At 47.6% G+C, this 22,251-nt stretch overlaps 5 protein-coding genes across 5 annotated transcripts in view; 1 reads left to right on the top strand and 4 right to left on the bottom strand.

The window, feature by feature from the left end:
* Positions 1-118: 118 nt before the first annotated feature.
* On the bottom strand, positions 119-3,690 carry MGYG_01228 (heavy metal tolerance protein; the record flags this gene model as incomplete). Its single annotated transcript, XM_003177096.1, has 6 exons — positions 119-974; positions 1,032-2,466; positions 2,540-2,690; positions 2,743-3,237; positions 3,315-3,386; positions 3,478-3,690. 6 exons carry the CDS (start codon positions 3,688-3,690, stop codon positions 119-121), a joined length of 3,222 nt encoding a protein of 1,073 aa, XP_003177144.1.
* A 3,226-nt stretch (positions 3,691-6,916) lies between these two features.
* MGYG_01227 (TTL domain-containing protein) lies at positions 6,917-9,571 on the bottom strand (the record flags this gene model as incomplete). The annotated part of the gene is made up of 4 exons (XM_003177095.1): positions 6,917-8,234; positions 8,427-8,486; positions 8,570-9,456; positions 9,560-9,571. 4 exons carry the CDS (start codon positions 9,569-9,571, stop codon positions 6,917-6,919), a joined length of 2,277 nt encoding a protein of 758 aa, XP_003177143.1.
* Positions 9,572-9,876: 305 nt separating this feature from the next.
* MGYG_01226 (hypothetical protein) lies at positions 9,877-11,107 on the bottom strand (the record flags this gene model as incomplete). Its single annotated transcript, XM_003177094.1, has 4 exons — positions 9,877-10,207; positions 10,298-10,753; positions 10,837-11,021; positions 11,075-11,107. The coding sequence occupies 4 exons, from the start codon at positions 11,105-11,107 to the stop codon at positions 9,877-9,879; spliced, it is 1,005 nt and encodes a 334-aa protein (XP_003177142.1).
* An 849-nt stretch (positions 11,108-11,956) lies between these two features.
* MGYG_01225 (3'-5' exoribonuclease) lies at positions 11,957-19,317 on the bottom strand (the record flags this gene model as incomplete). Its single annotated transcript, XM_003177093.1, has 5 exons — positions 11,957-12,022; positions 12,086-12,985; positions 13,044-18,061; positions 18,121-18,445; positions 18,523-19,317. 5 exons carry the CDS (start codon positions 19,315-19,317, stop codon positions 11,957-11,959), a joined length of 7,104 nt encoding a protein of 2,367 aa, XP_003177141.1.
* A 783-nt stretch (positions 19,318-20,100) lies between these two features.
* Positions 20,101-22,251, top strand: part of MGYG_01224 (septation protein imp2) — a gene marked incomplete at both ends in the record, with an annotated part of 3,803 nt that continues 1,652 nt past the window's right edge. The window contains 7 exons of the mRNA XM_003177092.1: positions 20,101-20,143; positions 20,206-20,310; positions 20,376-20,662; positions 20,717-20,929; positions 20,994-21,092; positions 21,145-21,777; positions 21,925-22,231. Coding sequence (XP_003177140.1) covers positions 20,101-20,143; positions 20,206-20,310; positions 20,376-20,662; positions 20,717-20,929; positions 20,994-21,092; positions 21,145-21,777; positions 21,925-22,231 — 1,687 coding nt within the window. The remainder of the gene's footprint in view (positions 20,144-20,205; positions 20,311-20,375; positions 20,663-20,716; positions 20,930-20,993; positions 21,093-21,144; positions 21,778-21,924; positions 22,232-22,251) is intronic.

Genomic DNA, 22,251 nt, shown 5'->3' with positions numbered 1-22,251 from the left:
TCCCGCCTAGTTCAAATTATAATACGCATGCCAAAGATAAGACAACGAAGCCAAAAGGCCACTAACCTGCGCCGATACTCCATTTCATTCCTCGAGTTTAGTTGTGGGATAGACCCTTTCAGGGCTGAACTCCCGTTCTTTGATAGCTCTCTATTCCTTTCCGGTTTCTGCGACGAGGACGACGAGGACGTGCTGAGCTTCTACTTTGTGCTTTATTCGGGCATAGGGTGTTTGTCGCTTTGGTGCCAACAGTCTGCCAGTCACCGGAGTCCTCATCTTCATCCATACTACTTTCCCTTGCCAGGTTCGAGGGCTCGCTCTTTGATAATCCTCTGCGGAAATTATCCTGTGCGTCACGTTTTGAAACAGCGGTTCCTTCGGCAGCCGTAGCATCGTATCCCTCGTCAAAGCCCAAGGAATTTCCCCTAGCATTCTGGTTCGTAGTGGGATAAAACAGCTTAGCTTCGTCGTGACTCCGTCTAATATTGTCTTTTAAAGTCTGATCGCAACCATTGGTGTTCGTGGTGCGTCCTGTTGCAAATTTTACTTGAAGGTTTTCCTTTTCAGGTCCTGTTTCGATGTGAAAGCTGTCATCCGTTTCTGTTTCGTAAATATCAACAGTTGACTCTGAGAATCCTTTGTCTTCTGGTCGTAGCCTGTTTTGATCACAGTCGCTTAATGGGAATTGGGGCTGATTCACTCCTGGCGCTTTATATGTCTTTGGAATAAATTCAGGTGCATCTGGTTTCCATGACCTCTCCCCGTTCGATGGATACTGATGGCAGGAACAAGTAGTCTCTGAGAATGGCGTGCCACTATCAGATTCACTTGCTTCTAAAAATCCCTGGCGGAAACATAGGCGGTGGTAATATCCGTGATTCTGTAGTAGTTCGGCGTGGGTTCCCTGTTCAACAATCTCGCCATTGTTTATGACAACAATCCTATCTGCGTTGACAATTGTGGAGAGTCGATGTCTAGGAGGTATGTTAGGGCTCGCAAGAACAATGTCAACAACGTAGAGGGTAACTTACGCAATAACAAGTGTGGTTCGGCCTGCGGTGAGTTTTTTCAGACTCTCTTGAACCACTGCCTCTGTTTCACTATCCACACTGCTTGTAGCCTCGTCTAGAAGAACAATTCTGGGGTTCTTCAAAATAGCCTGTGCAATGGCAACACGCTGCAGTTCTCCACCAGATAATCTCATACCCCTTTCGCCAACCAAGGTGTCATACCCATCCGTCAGGCTCATAAATCTGTCATGAAGAGCAACTGCTTTGCAAGCTTCCATTACCTCCTCATCGGTAGCATCCAACTTTCCGTAACGTAGGTTGTTCATAATTGACGCATTGAAAAGTGTTGGATCCTGTGGGACCACGCCAATACCTTCCCGAAGAGTTTCCAGAGAAACACCAGATACATCCTGGCCATCAATCTCCACCATGCCTTGAGTGGGATCATAAAATCTGAATATCAACTTCAGGATTGTTGACTTTCCTCCACCAGTCTGACCAACTAATGCAGTAGTACCGCCTGCTTTGGCTTGAAAGTTGATATTTCGGAGTACTCCTCTCTTTCCATCATATGAAAAATTGACATCAGTAAATTTGATGTTACCAGATTCAAATTTCAGAGGATTTGCATCGGGAGCGTTCTGGACGGTGGGCTGTTGGCGTAAAATTGAGAGGAATTCCTCGACGTCGACCAAGTCACGAGCCATTTCCCCAAACCCATTGGCGATAAATTGTAAAGGGCTGGATAACTGAGCCCAGTAACTCAGTAGCATAACAAAACTTCCAATCGGCTTCTCTCCTGTGGAAACATGATATGCTGCCATAAAACAAGCAGCGGTTAGTCCGCATATCAGCAAGGCCGATTGGGACGCATTCTCCATATGGTCCCAAAATCGAAATTTGAATCGGGCTTTCAGTTGAGCCTGTACCAGTGACAAGTAGCGTGATATCTCATAGGGAACTCGGCTGAAATAAGAAACAGTGCGCCAGTTTTCTGTCGACTCACATAGAGCAGTAAATTCTGCTCCTCGAGCCTCGTTCCACTCTCGTCGCTTATCCTTCTGTTTCGCGACGAGTTTACTAGAGGACCACAGGAAGAGTACCATCACCGTCGCAACATCAAGTGCCATATAGCCATCAAAGACGTAGTAAAGCACGCCAACAGCTAACACGAGATCTATGATCATTGGGGCGACGAGGAAGAGGATGCTGTGGATAACATCCTTTACAGACTGTCCTCGAATGACTGCCGTCCATAACCTTCCTGAGTGTTTATTGTCATGGAAGTCACAAGATAGTGACATAACATGGTTGAATGCTGTTGTACTCAGCTTCAGGTATGAGAAATCATCAACTGGCATACACATAAACCTTCTCAACGCCGGTAACCCTCCACTGGAGTCGAGAAGACGAAGCGCAGCGAAGATTAATATTTGCTCCCAGGGTAACCGTCCACCTAAAAGGATATATGTTAATAAAGTAAGTGTATTTGGTGAATGGGTTTTCTTTTTTTTTTCTCTCTTTGTTACCTTGGGGTTTGCTGAGGATATCAGTTATTAGCCCTAGTTGGATAGGGATCAAAAGGTTGACTGCTCTCTCAGCTATCAGGCAGAGGATCATTCCTCCGAAAAGGAGTTGAAGACGTGGCCTCCCTGAAGGCCAGAAGAACGGCGCAAGCTCCTGTTAAGAATTAGTTGACTATGCATGAAAGGGGAGAATCGCCCGGTTTTACCCGTAAGTCCTTCATAGACGACCAGATGCCTCCTTTTTTCTCATTATCTTCACCATCACCAACATCGACATTGGCCTTGAGGTCCTTCGGCTTGTCTTTTGATGACTGGTTGTTCGATGTGTCCGAGTCACACGACCCATATGCGGCCCCATTTACGCGGGCACCGGTGACACCCGGATCTGCAACAAGTGGCTGCTCATGTGCAAGTAAAGGTGAATTTTCCTCGTCGAGTTTTGTATTCTTGCCTGGAAGGACCCGAGGGCCAAACGCAGCACAAATAAGTAGTGATAGGGTAATGACTCTCAACGTTTGACATAGTATGCTGATAATGTTTGCTCGAGCATAAATAACTCCAGGACATAGCAGCAGGAAAATCTCTGATACGAGATATATGATCCACTGGCCATAGAAAGGGTATGACACCGGCTGTGGCAGTTTGTCCGAGTACAGCAATATTGTTGTAAACCAGAGCAGCCCTGACGACAACTCGAATAGCTGGAAGAACAGTAAGTCTCTTTCGTGTCCTCCCCGACCTTGCAGGAATCTATGATGAAAAAAGAAAAGAAACTTACAATTCGGCCCTTTGGAAAGACAACGCCGTCACCTTCAAAGGTGGAAGATAGCAGGTTTATCGAGTCCGCGATCTGTTCGACGAGGCAAGAGATAGTAAGCAAACTTGATCATGACTATGGATCGACGGCAATCGCAATCCGAAGGATAACAGACAGGACTTACATAAGTCAGAAAGACAGTCGATATCAAAAACCCGATGACCACATTTGAACGACGAGACGGCCTGGCACTATTTTTCTCGCTACCAGGAGGAAAGACGATAGTTATGAAATAGGCACCGAAAAAATAGACAGCTGCCAGTGATGGCAGCGTATCTTGCACAATCTTAGCAAAGTACATTCCGTTCAGCGTTGACGCGCCGCCGTAGCCCTCCATGATGGTGATGGCCTTCGAAGCCCTGAGCTCTAGGTGCAGCAGCCCGCGGGCCGAAAAAAAGATAGAACTACTTTTGCTCTTGGCGTACGGCCAGCGAAGATGAATCCGAAACGGCCCACTTGGGGGTGTGGGATCATGGGCTTGGTGAGGGCCGAAATCCCTCTTCGACAAAACACTTTGCCGACGGGGGAAGGGTCTTTTTCCACCTTCCCTCTGTCTCTTTTTTTTCTCAAGTGCTTTTTTGCCCTTCTCGCAAGCGGTTGCGGAATGATGGTTAAAGCGGTAAGGCCTAGTTCGGGCTAAGGCGACTAAAGCATGCGGCTAAAAGCATGTGTGCGTGTCTATCCCCGGGATGGTGTACTCCATACGGGGATGTGAACGGAAGGGGAGACAGCAAATAACCCCTGGACAACAAAGAGCGGTGATAGAAGGAAAGGAAAAGAAAAGAACAAGCCCGGGGTGAGGCGAAGGGGGAAGAAGAAACGAGGCGGCAAAGGACACGCGCTACAGGGAAGTAAAACCAACACAGGGGGATGCCGACGAGAGGAACAAGGAGGGCGAGGAGAAGAGAAAAGAGGAAGAAAAAGAAGAAGATGTTACATGGAACTCAGGAGTCAATACGGTGTATTGATAGTGAGGTTGTTATGTTGGTTCGCGCGCGGGAAGGAACCAAGTTAATATAACCCGTTAACTTGGTAGGCGCTTTGGGGAGAAGAGAAGGCGTTGTTTCTTTTCTCCCTTAAGAGTGACCAGCCGACGACGCCTCAGGGATGTCTCGAAAGGGCAAACAGAGATGGAGAAGAAGAAGAGCAGGAAAAGATGGGAAGACGGCAGCTTCCGTTTGCCTCTGCTGTATTGCGACTCAAGCCGGGTTATTTTATAACTCCATTAATCCCATGAACAAAAATAGATGCGGCTCGGGTGCCTGGGCAGCGACCCAAGCGCTGGGTCTAGCTGAAGTGTTTCCTTGGTGAAGTTGCATCTTAGATGGAGACGCTCTCGGAGGCATAATAGCGAGTGACCAGAGAGCCTTGTAGATGGGGGTTGAAAGATAAAAAAGAAGTAGGGACCCCCGGCTGGCTGGGTGGCGGCGTAGGAAGAAGAGAGGGAAGGGGAACAAAAGGCCCCAGGAGGTGACCAGCCAGATGCTATCCTCCTCTTCGCCTTTGCTCCTCGCCGCCAGCCAGAGTTGTTTGCGTGCTCGTAAATGATTATCTAGATTGATGATGAGATACTTCGTATATCTCACATGAACACAGCAACACTGGGCCGACACATGCTCCTTTCTCCTGGAACTGCTTGCTTGCACCCGGTGGAGGCCCATCATAGCACAGACGCTAGACTTGATAATATCGATCCAGCTTTAGTGCCAGATAACTAGCTAGCGTGCGCTCCCTCTTCGCGGATCGACCTCTTGACTCCATCGTGCAAGAGTTTGAATAGACTGCCGAAGCCCGTCAGGCAGAGTTCTAGAGCGGAGCAAAGGCCGAGAGAAGAACAACGCTCTCTCAATGTTTTATCCATTGATAGGCGCCTCGATAGACTGTCCAGCCCTTTGAGGCATGTAGGTCGTACCCAATCGGCGATCCCTGAAAAGTTGCTTGGAAGCAAAAAAAAGGAGGACTGACTTGCTTGCCTTGTCTCCAGAGTTGCGCGCCCCCCTTCTCAGGGAAGACAGCCGGGTCCCTTGTCCACCAGTGCGATCAAGAGAAGTAAGGGCGCTATCCCTGTTGTTCGTTATACTTTTTCTCGTTTTTTTTTCCTTTTCTGACCATCAATCCATGTCCCATCCTGTAAATATGGCTTCGTGATCTGTTTGTGTCCATTTTTGCATTTGTAAAATAAAAAGGCAGCACTGTCGGGCGTCGCTTCATGGAAGGGAAAATCGCCACAGACAAGAACATCTGCATTTGAAGGAGCTGCTGCTGGAGCGCAAGCATGTTGATGAAAGGTAAAAGGACACAGTCAGGCCCTCGGGAGGCTTGTCGTCTCGTATTTAGCTGCAAGCTAGCGTGACACAATAGATTGGCTCATGCTTCAGTGTGGGAATAAATTGTGCATGTGTATCAACCCGTGTGGGAGAAGAACAACGCCGACGGGACCAATGCTCAGTCTTATGCATATTCTCCGCGCCTGTCTTTTTGCAGCGGCCAATCGGCAGCCTGAGAGCGGACTTGCCCGGGACGCTGGCAGAGGGCACTTTAAAGAACAAGGCAGTGTGGTTCAAGTGGCGGCAGATAGGGGAGCATCCCGTTTGGCGGACATATATTCATGCCTGCGTATGTACGAAGTACGTAGCTATATTTCAGAGAGCATATACTCATACACACAGACGTGTCCGCTCGATATACTCTGTGGTTGAACCGTCATCATCATCATCATCCAAGAGTCTCCGCTGCAGATCTTCGTGAAAGTTGGATCTTTCGGCTTGATAGTTAGTAACGTCAGTTGATTTGCACACTTAAACATTAGCATGTCAACTAAGAAAAGGGATAGGAAGTAAAATTACCACTGCTGGGGACGATCTGGAGGGCGGTTGGCTTACGCTTCACCACCGAATAATGCATGTACGGAAGTAAACGGTTTTCGCCTCTCTCCAGTTACCAACGCTCATTTCCACCTGGCTGGAACAAAGAGAACCGAGAGGGAGGGTAAGCGAGTGGCTCTCTCGCCGTCAGATGCCAGGAAGCTCGACTCAGACCAAAATACATTTACAAGGATTGAAATTAAACAGGAGCCTTGCCCAACGTTTCTAGCAATCAAATGACTTGCCGGCCGGCACTGCAGTCCGCTTCTTTTTCTTGCTCTTGCTTTCTTTTGCATATCAAATCTTACTGCACATATTTAATAACAACCAATGCCATGATACCCCTGTCTTAATAGGCGACACCAATTCCAAAAGCGATCCAAGCGTTGCAGTTGTGTATTTGCCGTGCTAAGGGATGGTATTGGTTGCCGACGTACGCGGACATGGGCAGACTAGTTAGTTATGGAACAGCTAACCATAAAATATAGTTCCATCGCACGGGGCTGGGGAGCCAACAAACCCTTCCAGAGTGACACATGTTTGTTGGCAGCCGGGAGATAAGGATGCACAATGCATGATGCGATGTATCTAGGAGAAATAGGAGAGCATCATCTTCTAGGATATCGGGAAAGTTCTCCACAGGCAGCCAATGATTGTCGAAACGGGGGAGAGCTGATGACAACAAACGCTTCGAGAAACTCATTTGATTCCCAGGTTGAGGTTGGCCACCAATCGGAATCGAGACTCTGCCTGCTCGTCTGCTGTATTGCCTTTCTCATCCACAGGGAAGAGAAAAGGCTTTACTGCGATCTTGACTACCTCGTCAAACAGCTTCCCGATAACCTCCCCTTTCAGTTCATCTCCCGTCTGCCGAAAGTCGGGAAAGGCGTTTAGTTCGAGTAGCCACGCGCGGCCTGTTTCATCGACTAGGTAGTCGACACCAAATACCTCAAATGCGTTTGGTAGCGGCTGGAAATGAACCATCATACCCCGAGCAGCCGCCTCAAACACTTCACTCGTGACCGCGCAAATCTGGTCATATACGCGATCTTTCCATCCGGCTTCCATCGAAGCATCCTTGTCGTCCAGTTTCCAGAAGCGCTGGACATTCTCGGGAGCTACGCCTTGGCCAGTAGTATCAGATTGAAGGCAGGTATTCGTAAGGTGACGACTGAGGTAGCTGACCTCATCTTCTTCTGCTTTACTCTTCTCCCATGGAAGAATATATGATTTGTCCGCAAAGAGAGCAAGCATCTCTCGATATACATAGACTTTCAAGGCCCCGACAGCCAAAACATAAACCCGAATATGGAACTTTCGATTTGAGGTAGAAGGTAGTAGGAGGGGGCGAAGGATATAGGGCTGTGCAACAAAATGTCGTAGTTGAGAGGTAACCACCCCGGTGTCTGTTTTGTCGTCCGGGTCCCCGTCAGGTTCCTCTCTGATGCTTCCCTCTGAATCTGTGTCTTCGGGTTCCCATTCTTCAAATATATTCTGAAGAGACGATTCACTGTTGAATAAACGAATTCCTTGTGCACGATCACTCATGCTAGGTTTTAATATCCACCACTCCTTTTCGCACTCTTCCTTTCCTTCATTGGCCTCTAGGCTCTCACGTAACTCGTAAGCTTCAAGCAAGGCCTCATCGAGAAACTCCGCATAGTCTAATTCAAAGTCTATTGTAGGTTTAAAATGCTGCCGAAGCACACTGTCGGGGTATTTTGTTATCCAATTGGCAATGGTATTGGAAAGGAAGTGTTTGCGAATCAACGCCTTTCGAATGATGTAAGAGTTTACCAATGAAGTTGACGGATGCGAATGAACATGCTCAAAGTCGGACTTCTCATACACCCTGTACTGCAAAACCGGACTATCAGGGTCAGGTAGCTCGAGCATGGAAGATATCATTCTATAAGGGATGTTTTTGAACTGATTCTGTATAGCCTTCATCACCAGGGGCTGTACATAGGCGTCTTGACAATCCACCAAGGCATAAAATATTGGGGTCTCATCCAACCTGTGTAAAAGAAAACAATCCAGCTCAGTCAGAACACACCTCTAATGGAAATATAGCGATAGCTGTAGCAAAAAGCTAATAACATTATATTGCGTGAAAGTACACAGGGAAGTTGGAGAATTGATAAGCTGGAGAATAGATAGGTGCTATTTGATATCATCAAGCACGTCAAAATTTCAACACATCACTCACAGCGTTATTTCACCGGAACAGCCTGGCCAGTGCATGAAATTTGCCTTTAACGGGGTAACGCTGGGAAAAGAGAATAGTGTCAGTGATTTGCTAGCTCTGATCTCTCATAGCAACGGCAAGACAGTACTTCCAACCAAACTTACCTCGTAAACCCAGACCTGACAGCCCAGCCGTCCTTCCCAGGGGGGCTGACCTGCTCACTCTTGAAGACATCGCCAAATTTTGGAGCCCATTTGAAGTGTTTGTGTTGGAGCCTAGTGGAGGAAGAGCCAGAAGGATCTCCATTTGAGTTGCTCCCTTCCTCATTTTGTCTAAGCAGATATTCCTGTAGACCAGGATCCTCACTACTCAGCTCAGCATCAATTGCTTCGAAACAGCTTCCTGACCAACGATTGTCTAAGATATTCGTATACAGAATCTTTGAGGTGCTAACACCTTGTTCCAGGGGAACATTGATGCTGTAAAGGTCAACTCCGTTGGTCCACTTCTTGTGAAGATGCTCTATCAACCGAACCGAATGATTCGCAGCTTCCGATATAATGACTGGGTCATGGTCGCGTGAGCTGAAAGCAAATGATAGTGCAATTGCTTTGTATCCACAAACTGCGGCCTCCATCGCTCCGCCGACGGTACCACTGGAAAGAGAGAAGACTGCAGTGGAATTCCTTCCATAGTTTGGCCCGGAAATCACTAAATCCACAGGTCCACGGTCTTGAAAGAAGTGAAATAGCCCAATTTGAACACAGCTTGCGGGTGTTGAGTCAATGAGAACCCACTCGTCACCCTGGCTGTCTTCTCCTTCTGCACTGCGCGGCAGCGGGTGTATTGTGCCGTCGTCGTGGAAAAGGGTCCCAGGGTGAAAGTATGTCGGTTTGACAGTAGCTCCAACAAGGTGAGCCTTGCCGATCCATGATCTCTGCCTATGCGGTAGGACGACAGACACTACATGACCAGAGGACTGGAGAGCGTGGACAAGGGAATGTATGTAGGGCGAGGATTGAGACGAAGGGGGCCCGTCGTCGTTGACGACCTAATTAACCAGACCAGACGTCAGTTCACCACACCACTAACCCAGATAACCAATGCCCGATAACAGCACTAGGCTTGAGTGCAGGAGGCCGGAAGTGACTTACAAGGATGTGCATCTTGCAGGCTGCAAACCGTAGTTAGAAGGCTGGCGATTTTTGAAATGCCGTTTCTTCTTTTAACGATGGAGATTCACCCCGCGATGTTGCTGTGGGCTGTGGGGCTTTAGGTATTCTTTACACACGCCAAACCCGGCATCATGTTATTGCCGGGCAGTTTTATATGTCGTCATTGTTTACTGATAAATCGTTACAGGGGGCGAGGCAGTGACAAATTATTAAGTGTGAGTAAGGCTACCTCATATGCTATGCATCGCATCTCGCAGCGGTACATGATTTGCTTTCCCGGCGGCTGAGGACTATGGCTAGATTCTGCCCTGCTCGCTTCCTTGATCTTCGTCTCGCCCGTCGTCTTCATTAGAGCCATACGCTGACGGGCCATCCGCTTCCTCAGCCTTAATTTCAGGAGGCAGCCTTTCGGCAGTACTTTCCCGCATAGCCGTGGATTGTTCTGAACCGTTGTTGAACTCCTCATCATCGTCGACATCCTCTTCCTTCTTAATGGCCGTTCCATCCCCCCCTGAAGAGCGAGTTGAAAGTACGAGCCAGACTCCAGTGGCGACCGATGTAGAAACGAGCCAAAACATAGAACCGAAGGTCAGAAACGAAAGCGTTCTCCAGTTATACATGATCCATCTACACATCTGATGTTAGAAACATGTCCCAATACTAAGAGGTATCACAAAACCCCTAAAAGTAAGAAGTATAAACTCAGAGTACACATACCTTAGACCGGTAAACCTTGCATCTATCCTCACACTTGCTCTGTACACTTGAATCCGTTCATTACTTTGAATCTCTAGCCTAAGGCCTTTGGGTACCCCTCGTTTCCCCCTGGGAAACTGAACTCGTTCCATCATTCCAATATTAAGCTCTTCCGCTTCCCGTTTTAGTCCTAGAACATAGAGTGGAAGTCTCCATAACTGGCGAGCTGTATCTACCATTGGGGATGTGTAAGTCAGCATAGCCGGGCGGCGTGACCGTAGCAGCACATTCTCAGATGCATTTGCAATGGATCCAGTTAAATCATCCGGCTCCTGGAGAAAAGCAAGGTCAAGCATGAAATTACCTGCGGCTCGATTGGCAGGGGTAGAAGGGAGATGTAAGATCACTTTGACGTCGTATTTTTGAAGTGGAATCATACGTGACCCCAAAAGTGCAGTACCATATGGAAAGGCCATGCTATAATCCTATTAATTAGGATTCCAGACAAAGATGGAGCTCGGGCATGGACCAAATTATCCATTGTATTGCATCTGGCTTACTCATATTGAAGGTGTATTTGCCGTTCAAGGCTAATCTGGGGCACAAAGTTGTAGTAAAACACCCAGTATGCTATGGTTGATATGCCAAATAGAGCAAAGGTCGCACACGTGAAGAGAAATAAATTTATATACGACCGTTGAGCCGTCTTTGAAGTAGCAGCCTGGATGGGCCGTAGCATAATGGCCTATCTAAATATCAATAACGAGTATAAGAATGAATACCGTGGGCAATGCGTACTGAGACACCTGGTTCTTGTTTGATATTCGCCATTGTATGCGATAAGAGGCTATCCTCATCACAGTTGGTCGCCGAACATTACCGAGTTAAAGATTTAAAAAATCTGTGATCTGGGGCCCTTTACGTATCAGGCTAAAGGGTGCGGATTATATATATATATCGCGCTGGGGATGAGCTGGTCATTGTTGATGTTGATATTTGTTGCTAAACCAGGCAAATGCCTGGACCTACTTGGAAATAGCTTAAATAACTACCATCACGTGCGCATTTAAATAAGCTGGGTCCGGGAGATTCGCCAGGAAAAGATAGGAGACAAGAGGAAAATGACAGTAGATATCCGAGTACGATCCCAGTAGCTGTTTATCACGACTCGATGCAATGATAGCAGTAATATTCCCATATGTTTAAGGAGTGCTCCCGTGTTTATTCCTCTTTTGGATAGCTGACTACTTCCGAATTCCGTCCCTCATGGCTAAAATCAACAAACATCAAGAGACACACAGAAAGAGTAGAAAGATTAAAACTGAATAGATAGTAAACAGAAGCAAAACAACGAACACCTATTTTTTTAAATTACATAGGACCACGACGAATAAACAGCCCCCAGATCATGCATGCATGCCGTCCAAAAACAAAGCAAGGAACCATGAAACCCATCCGAGCGGTATCTAAAGAAAAGTGTAAAGAGGAAGAGGAAGGTACATATGCGCATGTGAAGGCTTGAAAATATTAAGATAAGCGTATGGAGTTGGGGTACGTTTGTTCATCGTCACAGTCATCATCAAGGTCACTGCCAGTGACTAGTTCCAAGGAGGAACCTGCCGTATGGATATCGTCTCATATACTATGTTTTTCACACCTTCAACTATTTGCTAGAAGAATTTAACTTAGAGTGCGGGGGCTTTGCTGTTGAATGTGCTGCAGAAGCGCATCAAACAGACGACCAATCTAGAAGACGACATGTTAGAATCACACTTTATGATCTTGAAAGTTATTAAAGGATCTCCATACCTCAGGCGCCGCTTGAATAAAAGGCAAGCGGAAGAACGAGTAGTTGCCATTCTGCAACAACTCTTGGAGTGTAATGATAAGACCCCAAGGGTGAGGTCGGTGGACAATCAATCGCTCAAGCAATACACGGATGATTTGCTCGCGAATATGAGTTTCATGTTGAGCTGCGATTTCTGACCCAAAAATGTGGAGGATGGCGAAACTGAAGAAATGGGTGTGGCTGTTCGGGTATCGTAGTTGGTTTACAATAGCGCTAAGGAGGTAATATCGTGCCTCCGGGCGTAGTGTATTCACCAATTTCTCTAGAAATCCAAGAGCGGGCGAGTTGTTGAAAGAAGCGGCACCAGGCTTCTGAGCTGAAGAAGAAACTGCGCTCTGGCCAATGTATAGAACAAGAGCCTCCAAAAGAACTGTATTAACGTTGATTGGATTGAAGAATAGCCCAGTGTCTCTTGCTGGAGGGTTATAAATGGCATCGGATATTTGTTGAATAGCAGCATCGGCAGTGTTAAAATTCCGCAGGGCATTGTCCACAGGTGTTATGATCATTGCATCTTGAAGTGGCGTGGAAATGTCGGCGGTGATTTTTGGGGCCTTGCTCATCTCCTCCAACCGATCAATCTTCAGGCCGTCACGGAAGGGATCCGGCAGTTTTTGGAACGACGATGGATATGCGCTCAACACGAGGTTTCGAAGCTGGCTACAGTGGGTGGGTATAACAGTGCAGAATTGGAAATGATTCTCGGCAACAAACTCTGGGAAGTCGTGGTGCAATATCAAAAGAATTCGAAGCACTCCTTTGTAGATGTCCTTGGCCACATAGGTCACAGATGCGGATTTAAGCTGTTCACCGATGTATGATAGCAGTACTTGCATTATTTCACAGAAAGGTTCCCAGCCCTATAAATACAATTAGTAAAACCATTAAAACTATGAGCAGTGAAAGGTATAGACTTACCATCTGATCATCCAAGGTAAGCATCTCAGCCATAAACACGCGATGAGAGATTAACGATAGCCATCCATAGATGAAACCTGGTACATGTTTAGGCTGGAGTGACAAGAACTTGTCTGCAAACGCTAGCATCATGCCATTGTGCTGGTCTGTTTGTGCAAGGCCACTGGCGGCATACTCGCAAAGAATGCTTGAGAAGAGTCTGAAAAATACTCGCTGATTGAAGCTATCGCCTCGCATGACTTGATGGTGGTTAAGTACCAAGACCAGCAGAGAGAGGATGGAATTCAAGTAGGCAGACTTGCTAGCCTTTACGGCACCATCAGCGTCGCCTTGGAATTTCACCAACAATATAACCAGCTTGGCGAGAGCGTCGATATACAAGAATGCCTCGTCGATGTTTCCACTGACGTTCTGATACTCGTGCTCGAACATGGCGACAGATATATCAATGCTGAGCCTGAAGAACAGGGCCGAATCCTCCTGTGTGTTCATGACCTGTCGGTGATGCATGTCCTTCAGAAAAGCGCTATACATTCTTTCATTGGATCCAGGGAACTTGTATACGCCAATCCATTCACTGAAGATATACTCCATCTGGTCTCTCTTCGATCGAGCTAAGTCGCTCAAAAGAGTGTTGGCTGATTCTGGAATACCCGACTCTCGAAGGGTCTGAATGATCTCACGAGCAAGGGGAAGCTCAGGTTCTTCGACAACCCATTGGTTCAATGCATCCAAACTTCCGGAGAAGTCAGATCGTAGTGCTGAAGGCTCATCATTCAGTAGGACGCGGTTCATTAGTGCTGATAGTAGCTCCAGTGCGGTATGACTTTTGTCCTTGATGAGTTTGGCAAGATTCATATCAATTCGGTGAAGATCCATCAGTCCAGCGTCGATAAGAGCAACAGTAACTGGGACATTAAACATTTGCCCATCATCAACCTCAGCGAGAACTGCCCATACATATCTTGCCACAAGTGACGAGAGTTCACATATCTTGGTCAACAAATGAACGAGAACTTCTATCTCAAGGGTCTTCTCGGTTTGAGTGTAAAGAGCATTGCATATTTTCATAGCTGCCAATCTTGCCAAATCTTCGCCATTCTGCGATGAGAGAATAGCTCGGAGGACTTGATTGTACGAATGCAAGATAGGGCTATCCCTTGCAATGTCTTTGATATGTTCATCCTTTTCGGATCGGGTGGTGTGCTGAAGGTCAACGACAAGCCCGTCAATTTTCTCGCGAGGAGTAGACGCTTCTAAAAAGCCATTTATCTGTGGCTGGGTGCCAGAAAGCGCCTGTTGCTGAACATCCGCGTCCTGCGGCCCTCTACTAGCAGGGTGGGGGATTGCAGATTGGTCTGCTGGGGTGCTCAAGTTAGGCATGCCTGGGAAAGCTTCTTGAAGAACGTCTGGGATTTGTTTGCCCGAGTCTGTTGACGCATGCTGGATATGTGTTGGACCTGTTCCACGCGACTGGCGAGCGAACTCTTCGTATATGGCTAGCTGTTCTTTGTTTAATCCTCCAGGAACCTGTCTGTATGGTTCCGGAATAAACAATGCCCACCGGCTCATGGAGGGATCAATGAATGCTTCATTGGGTCGCGCGATACGATGGCGTCTACGGGCCTCAAGTTGTGATTCAATAACTTTCTCGATTTCCGGAAGAGATTTTTCCTCAGCGGCCTTTTCAACGATACCGCAAGCAGCATCTAAGTTATCGTTCACACACATAAGGATAAGGCCTTCTGGCATTGGTTGATCCGAGTATTCTTGCTGAATCATACGAATGTAGTTCGTCATGCTCATTTTCAGGGGTTCCTTGCAGGTAACTAGAGCAAGACTACCGGCAAGAGCACGAACCATAGTGCCTGCTGCCTGGCGAACCTTTTCCTCATCTGGTTCCATAGCAAAGTCCTTCAAAATCAACTGAGCGGCTGAGATGGACGCAATGGTGATCGAGCGCTCAACGACTGGTGCAATAATTTCAGCAATTGCACGTTCAACAGCACCATGAACAATTTGTTTTAGAGTATTGGGATCAGCGGATGGTGGGAAAACCAAGATTTGGTCGAGCTTAGGAAGGCTTGAAATAATGGAAGAGGGAGAGATCCGTTCAGTTCGAATGCCACGGCTCATACCGGCGAGTGACATATCATCAAATGCCTCCAATCCCTCCGGAAGGCAAGCGACAGGTAATCCTTCATGGAGCTGGGCTGGGCGTTCTCTAATACAGGTCGAGGGCTCGATTGTCTTGTGGTCAAGCTCCAAATCTCCACAGAGGACCTCAATTTCGAACTTAAGGATCATCTTTAATTCGGCAAAGTGGTAGATTTCGATCAATAGAGCGATAATGTCCATTAACCAGGGGTTAGGGGGCCTGAAAATTGATGACTTCATGGCTTGGCTCAGGACCTTGCAGGTAAACGGAATGGCGACAGTAAGACGTTGGCTATCGAATGCTTCGATAAGCAACTCCTTGAAGTAAATATTCTTGTGCTTGATGGGTTTATCTTTTGCAATCGTCAGGGACCCTAACCAGCCACCAAGATTCTTTAGGTGGGTACGGTCAATTGTTGAATTCATTGTCGACTCAGCATTAAGCAGCCTGATGGAGCTGACGTAGGTTTCCCTAAGTACCTCTGCCCATAACGTCTTGTCATCAATAAGTTCCAAAAGGTCCAGGTACAGCTGTTGGAAATTTGGTTGTAGTTTTGCTCGTTCCTCAACTAGGTACGAGGCGAACCATTGATGATGCTCATCCTTTAAGCTTTCGCGAAGGTCTTGAAGTTTCGACTTGATATTTTGTTCTGAAACATTGTTGAGGATGAAAAGGATCTTATCGTGGGTGTCTTCATCTGGCTCTTTATAGATATCTGGCCGAAGCGGAGGTCCTACATGTAGAGACTGGAATTTATGAGGTGAACCTTCGTTGACGAGCTCATTGACATTGCCGTTAGCAAGGGACAGCCCATCAGCCACACCGTTAACTTCAGCTCCATCAACACCATTGATTGGGTGGTGGCCCTGTTCACGGAGGACTTCCTCGGCTTTGCGGTGGATATTCGATCCCTGAAGGCTTGGGATCTGAAGAAGAAGGCTGCAGAATCCAACCCATTCAGGCAAACGGCTGATTAACTGTTCGATGGCTTCAACACCGAATTTGTAAAGGGATTCATGAGGTTCGTGTTCGCGTACAGCATCCAAGATCATCCCAAGACCAACTTTTAAGGGTATGCCCGAGATAAGCTTGAAGTTGATGATACCTCCAAACATCACAGCAGTCTTTGTGAGAGCCTCAAGCGGATATTCATGGTAACAATGGTACTCATCGATGAGACCATGAACCATGCAAGTGAAAAGATCTTGTTCTGCAGGCTCACGGGAGGATTTGTATCGTCTCATAAGCTCAAGGATTTCTCGGAGCGAGAGCTCTTCATGATACATCTTCCCAAAGAGATCACGCATCTTCTTGTCTACATCCTCAGGAATAGCATTTCCTCGGACACTGTTAGCCTCAATAACATCGTCAAACCCCTCGCCATAGTTGATGAGTCTGGGATAAGTTTGAAGGCAGATCCGTTGAATAGGCGTAAGGTTCTCATGGTCAGTTATGTAGTCTTCCAGAATCATCAAGAGCGCAAATACAGTCTTAACAGATAGGCTGACCATTTGTGGCGTTGGTTGTTCCCCTCGCTGTACTCGCAACTCATCTTCGGCTTTAATTCTGAGGAATTTGGCCAGTAATCCGCCCATATCAACAGGAGTTTTGCCAGCTGTCCCCTTCACCCACTGCTCTAGATCAAACGAACCTTTCTGGTGGGCAAGAGAGGCAAGATCCATAGCAAGTCCGTTCGTGAAATCCAGTAAATAATCAAGCCAACCGTGCTCAACAGCGTGCTCATAAATGAGATCGGTACAAGATGGATCTTGGGTGAAAGCATGGAACAATTGCTCTCCCACCCATTGCTGATTAAGCTTCCAAACTCCGTGAAGAGCAAACTGGTATCCATCCTGACGCTTCAAAATGAATATCATGAACGACCTGACGAGGAAATTATGCTGAACGTTGGTCCACGGCTGGGGAATGACAAACGCAGAACAGAGGAAAGTAGGGAGATCATGTTGGAGGATAGTTTTGACAAAGTTTTGACTCTCTGGAAGGGCCCAAGTTGCAGGCGAGACAAGTATTAGGTCAAAAATCGCTTTTGTAGCATCAAGGGAGCGGAGAGGGTTGTTCTTGGTTTGTTCAGCTTGAAGTTTGACGGTTTCGGACGCATCGTCAAAGATATCAGGATTGAAGGCGGAGCGGAAGTTAGGTATTTGGGAGGTATCGATGCCAGGTGTATCAATTCCAGCAGAGAGGAAGGCGGTCAAAAAGGAGAACTGAGCATTCTTATGAGCCCAGTCACCCCCCCAAAGCATCTGAAGGTCTAGTGAATTCTCCTCCTGGGCAACAGGGAGCAGCGCATTGAATAGTCTTGAGAACTGGGAGTTGTCAACGCGAAGACCATCTTTGTCAAACTGCCGTACAGCATCGGGCCAGTTTATCGGCTGAGAAGCATGTTGCTTTAGAAGAGTTGAGACTAAAAGGTCGAGTGGATATTGTTGCCAGGATTGAGAAAGTACAATGAAGAGAATTGCATTGCCAATCTGTTCCCCGCTAAATGTGTCCGAACCGGCGGCTTTGATAGTGTCAAGCATGGTATCTGGATCTCCTAGTGATTGAGGGCCACGAGCCTGGATTTGGCGCACAAGCGAGAGTCGAGGATCTGTGAGGGAAAACATCTGCAAAGCCGAATCTACCTCGATTGGGACCTCAGAATCGGCATTTTGGTAGCGTATGCGAACGTCATAAACCAATTTCCTCTTCATATCATCGTTAAAATTACGAGGCGGATTAAAAATAAGTCGTTCTATGGTAAGAGCAATAAAGGATGGCGTTGAGTCTTTATTGGAATCTGAGATAGTGGAGAGGCTTTGGAGGAACTGAGGGAGCGATGCCGATAGTATTGCGTCGGCTATAAAGAGTTAGTATGCTGAAAGTTAACTAATGACGATGTTATTAGGATTATCCTACCTTTGGTACGAAGATCAGACTTGGTGACATTTTTAAATGCGAGAGTGAGAGCGGTTTTAAGTATGGGGTCAAGTTTAAAATGGTCAAGGAAGGTAGAGAGATCAAAGTCTCTGAATATGTCACCTTCTGAGGTATCGATAGTCTCCGCTATCTTTCGACCCTGGTCAGGGTCAAGAGCCACCTTCTGAACCTCCTGAACCAGTAAAGGGTAGTTTCCGGAATTGTCAACACTTTTGTTGGTTCCAGAAAATATCTGGCCAGCATTGCTTGACAGCAGACGGCGAAAGTACTTTGAAAACACTTCCATACCGTTGGAGTTTACAAGCTAAATAAGTAACAAGTCAGTCATTGATTCGTGTAATAAAAAATGGAATGAATGGTTTCAAGTGATGAATATCTAACCCTGTGAATCTGTGCAGCTTTGGTTTCCCACTTCTCCTTCCCTTCTTTCTCGTTGATCGAGTCAAGCAGAAGGAAAACTTGAACGACTGATATCTTAGAGAGTGATGATTGACTCGAGCTAGCGCCACCCGTTGACGACACGATCGCAGAAGACGGTTTATCAGATGGAAACCCAGTAGGAGACCCGACCGCGTTGCCGGTCAACAGAGGAGAGAACGTGGCGCCCCTTGACACGGCAGTACCACCACCTCCGCCTCCTCCACCCCCACCACTACCTCCTCCTCCTGGTGCGGAAGCCGTTGGGGTCGCCAGGTGCGAGACTGCTGAAGGGGGAAGTGGTGTAGTAGATTTTGGGGATGTAATTGATTGTTGTTGTGGTTGTTGTTGCTGTGAAGAGTGCTGTGCGCCAGCTTGGTAAGGAGAAGCGAAGGGGGAAGGAGTTGGAGCTGGCGAAGCGTTACTACGTGCAGCTGGGAGTCGAGAGGCCGAGCTCAGGATGGCGGAGAAGGTCGAGGTCAATGGAGACGTGGCAGGCCCGAGAGCAGGCGTTGGGTTGCTAGTGTGGGATGGCGATGCAACTGAGCCTGCGGCGGGCGTCCGGCGAGACGGAGATGATGTGCCGGTTGAAGAAGATAGGTTAGCTGTCGCAAGGGTGAGAGGGCGACGGACAGAGGCTTGAGACGAAGGAACGCCCCAGGCTGACGGCTGTAGTCTCGAAGATCGAGCAGTAGAGGGCTGATCGGAGCCGGAAGCAATCGAAGATTGGGCGGAGTGAGAAGGGGAAGGGAAGGTCATCTAGGAGACGCGATCATTTGATCTGATCGTGATTGGACGTTTGACAGTGAACAGGGCAAGAGAGAGGGAGGCAGAGGGATAAATAAGTAAATAAAATATAAGATAGAAGCGCAGTGCAACGGGTTGATTGGCAACTGTGGTTTGCTGCAGGGTGACCTCAGACAAGCGAACCTCTCTCGTAACGGCGGGCGTGTGTTTGATAGTCGATGGCGTCAAACAAGAGATGCAAAACTGCAGTGCCGCGATCCTGTTGATTGAGGAAAGCAGATCAGACCGTCTAAGTCTCGTTTCTTTGCTCGCGAAGAAGTCCTGGTGTCGGCTGTGAGAGTCTTGCGTGTTTTTGGTCTTCGTGAAGTTGCAAGTTGAAGTTGAAGTTCGAAAGTTGAGGTTGAAGAAAGAAGAAAAAGGCGGACACAAGAGGCAGAAAAAAAGGGTGCGGTGGGTGAAAAGAGCCACTTGCGCACTCTGCTTATATAAACATCACGTGACATGTTGCTCCGGGCAACCGAAACGGGTAAACACAACGACTTGCACAAGCTCGAGGCGCTGGCTCTCTCTCTCTTTTTACTTACTGTTCATGACTCTCATCACCTCCCACATACTCTCCCCCTGATAACTACCACTCACTTTTTGTTACGATTTACGATTTTCTTTTGCTTTTCTTTACTTGCTACGACAACGATATCTACAAAGAGTATAACAAAAAAATCACAAAAAGAAGCTCAAAGGATATAGACCTTGGAAACCCCCGAAGTTACCTGCGACATATCTACATCTGGAACGATGCCGGCAGCAGTGGCGGATGCTCCTTCTATTTCCTTATCATGTAAGTTGATACTTCTACAATCGCAACCTTGTCCTTGGAGCTTCGGCTGATTACCGTTCTAGTTGCGAATAACTTCTGGGGCAAAGATGACGCTGGCGTCCTGCCTATGCTCGAACGCATGCACAATGCAAAGTTAACGTGCGACGAACTGCGGTCATTCTACAGCAGTGAGTTACTCAGCTGGAAGAGAGGCGGACTGGTGGATTAGAAGGTTGCTGATATGCTTGCATAGCACGAGCCGCGATCGAGGATGAGTACGCTAGGAAGCTCCTGGCGCTCTGCCGCAAACCCCTTGGAGCACACGAGTCAGGGACACTTCGGTCGTCATTGGATACCGTCAGAGGAGAGACAGAGATAATAGGCAAGACACACTCTGCGATTGCATCTCAGATGAAGACCGAGCTGGAAGAACCACTGGCCGCATTCGCCGGTGGAATGAAGGAGAGGAGGAAGATTGTACAGAATGGCATTGAGAAGCTTTTAAAGATTAAGATGCAGCAAACACACGCGGTGAACAAGGTATGCCCCTTAGAAACACCCAGCCATGTTGCTTGATGCTAATCTATATCCTAGTCACGAGATAGATATGAACAGGACTGTTTGCGGATTAAAGGATACCTCGCCCAAGGCCATATGGTCATGGGACAGGAAGAGCGTAAGAATAAGGCAAAACTTGAGAAAACCCAAATTCAATTAGCCTCAAACAGTAGCGAATATGAAGCTGCGATTAAGGTATTAGAGGACACTACTGGTCGGTGGAATAAAGAGTGGAAGGCTGCATGTGACGTAAGTAATACTTACCACAGCTCTTGTTTGGAAGAGTGATATTAACCGCTGACTACTGTCTTAGAAATTCCAAGACCTTGAGGAGGAGAGACTGGATTTTTCAAAGAGCAGTTTGTGGAATTATGCCAACATCGCATCAACCGCATGCGTTAGTGATGATGCTGTAAGTGATGAATGAAGAATAAACACTGATCAGAACCTAACATATTTTCCAGTCCTGCGAAAAGATTCGAGTCTCGCTTGAGGATTGCGAGGTTGAGAAGGATATTGCTTCCTTTATTAAGGAGAAGTCCACTGGACAGGAGATTCCTGATGCCCCTAAGTATATCAACTTTTGCAGGGGTGATCTGAACGACACAGCCTCCGAGACATCAGAGGAGGAAAACTACTCTGTTGCCCAGTTCCAGCGCACTATCAATCCAGCATATAGAAGCTCCTCACCCCAGCCTTCTACCTACGAATCTCACCATGACCCCGATTCGGAGCTAGCCCATCATATGATTCCATCTGCTCACCCTGCTCAGTCAAACCGTGAAAACATTGCAACTCCTCAGAAGAAGCTCTCTGCTCCGCCTCCAGTTGTTGCGCCCCTTGCATCAGAACCAAGGAGAAAACAGCATGTCCCTCCTAACTACCAACCAAGCCAGCATGGTGACATACCCGTCAGTATTCCGCATAATGAATATCCAGCCGATGGTATGACGATGTTCTGCCGCCCTGGGCCACCATCAGAAAGGAGTTCTGCTACCCCATCAGGTAGAGACTCACAAAGCGACCTCTCTAATCCCACGTCCTTCTCGAGTATGGATCCGCCGAGTAACTATCAATCACCAATTAAGTACACGCCTGTTAGTACACAGCCTGCTACCGCTCCCGTGCCCGCTCCTAGGGTTGCACAAACCAAAGCTCCGGCCCCTGCTCCGGCCCCTGCTCCTGCTACAGCCCCTGCTCCCGCTCCCGTCCCAGCTCCCGCCCCTGCCCCTACACAGACTCAGGTACCCGCCACTGCGACATCAGCCAAAGAGGTCCAGAAGAAACGGAGTGGTTTCTTTAGCAATAGCCCCTTCCGCAGAAAGAGCAAACATGAAAAGGATCGTCGAACGCAGTCTGTTGCTCCCGCACCAGCACAGAATCGCAGAACCTGGGCTGCACCCCCTAAACAGACAAGAGCCCTCATGGGAACCCAATCTGACTTGGGTTCGAACCGTCGTGGGCCCAGCCCGGAGCCTGTAGATCCTCGAGCAAATTTCCAACTTAACGTTGGAAATAATGTGTTTGATGTTGCATCCCCTGATACTGCTGGTAAAGCCAAACCTACTAAC

Source organism: Nannizzia gypsea, genomic scaffold (assembly GCF_000150975.2).
Source record: "Nannizzia gypsea CBS 118893 supercont1.1 genomic scaffold, whole genome shotgun sequence".
Classification (NCBI taxonomy): Eukaryota; Fungi; Ascomycota; class Eurotiomycetes; order Onygenales; family Arthrodermataceae; genus Nannizzia; species Nannizzia gypsea.
The sequence above is the reverse complement of the archived record's forward strand: the minus strand, read 5'-3'. Positions and strand labels throughout refer to the sequence as shown.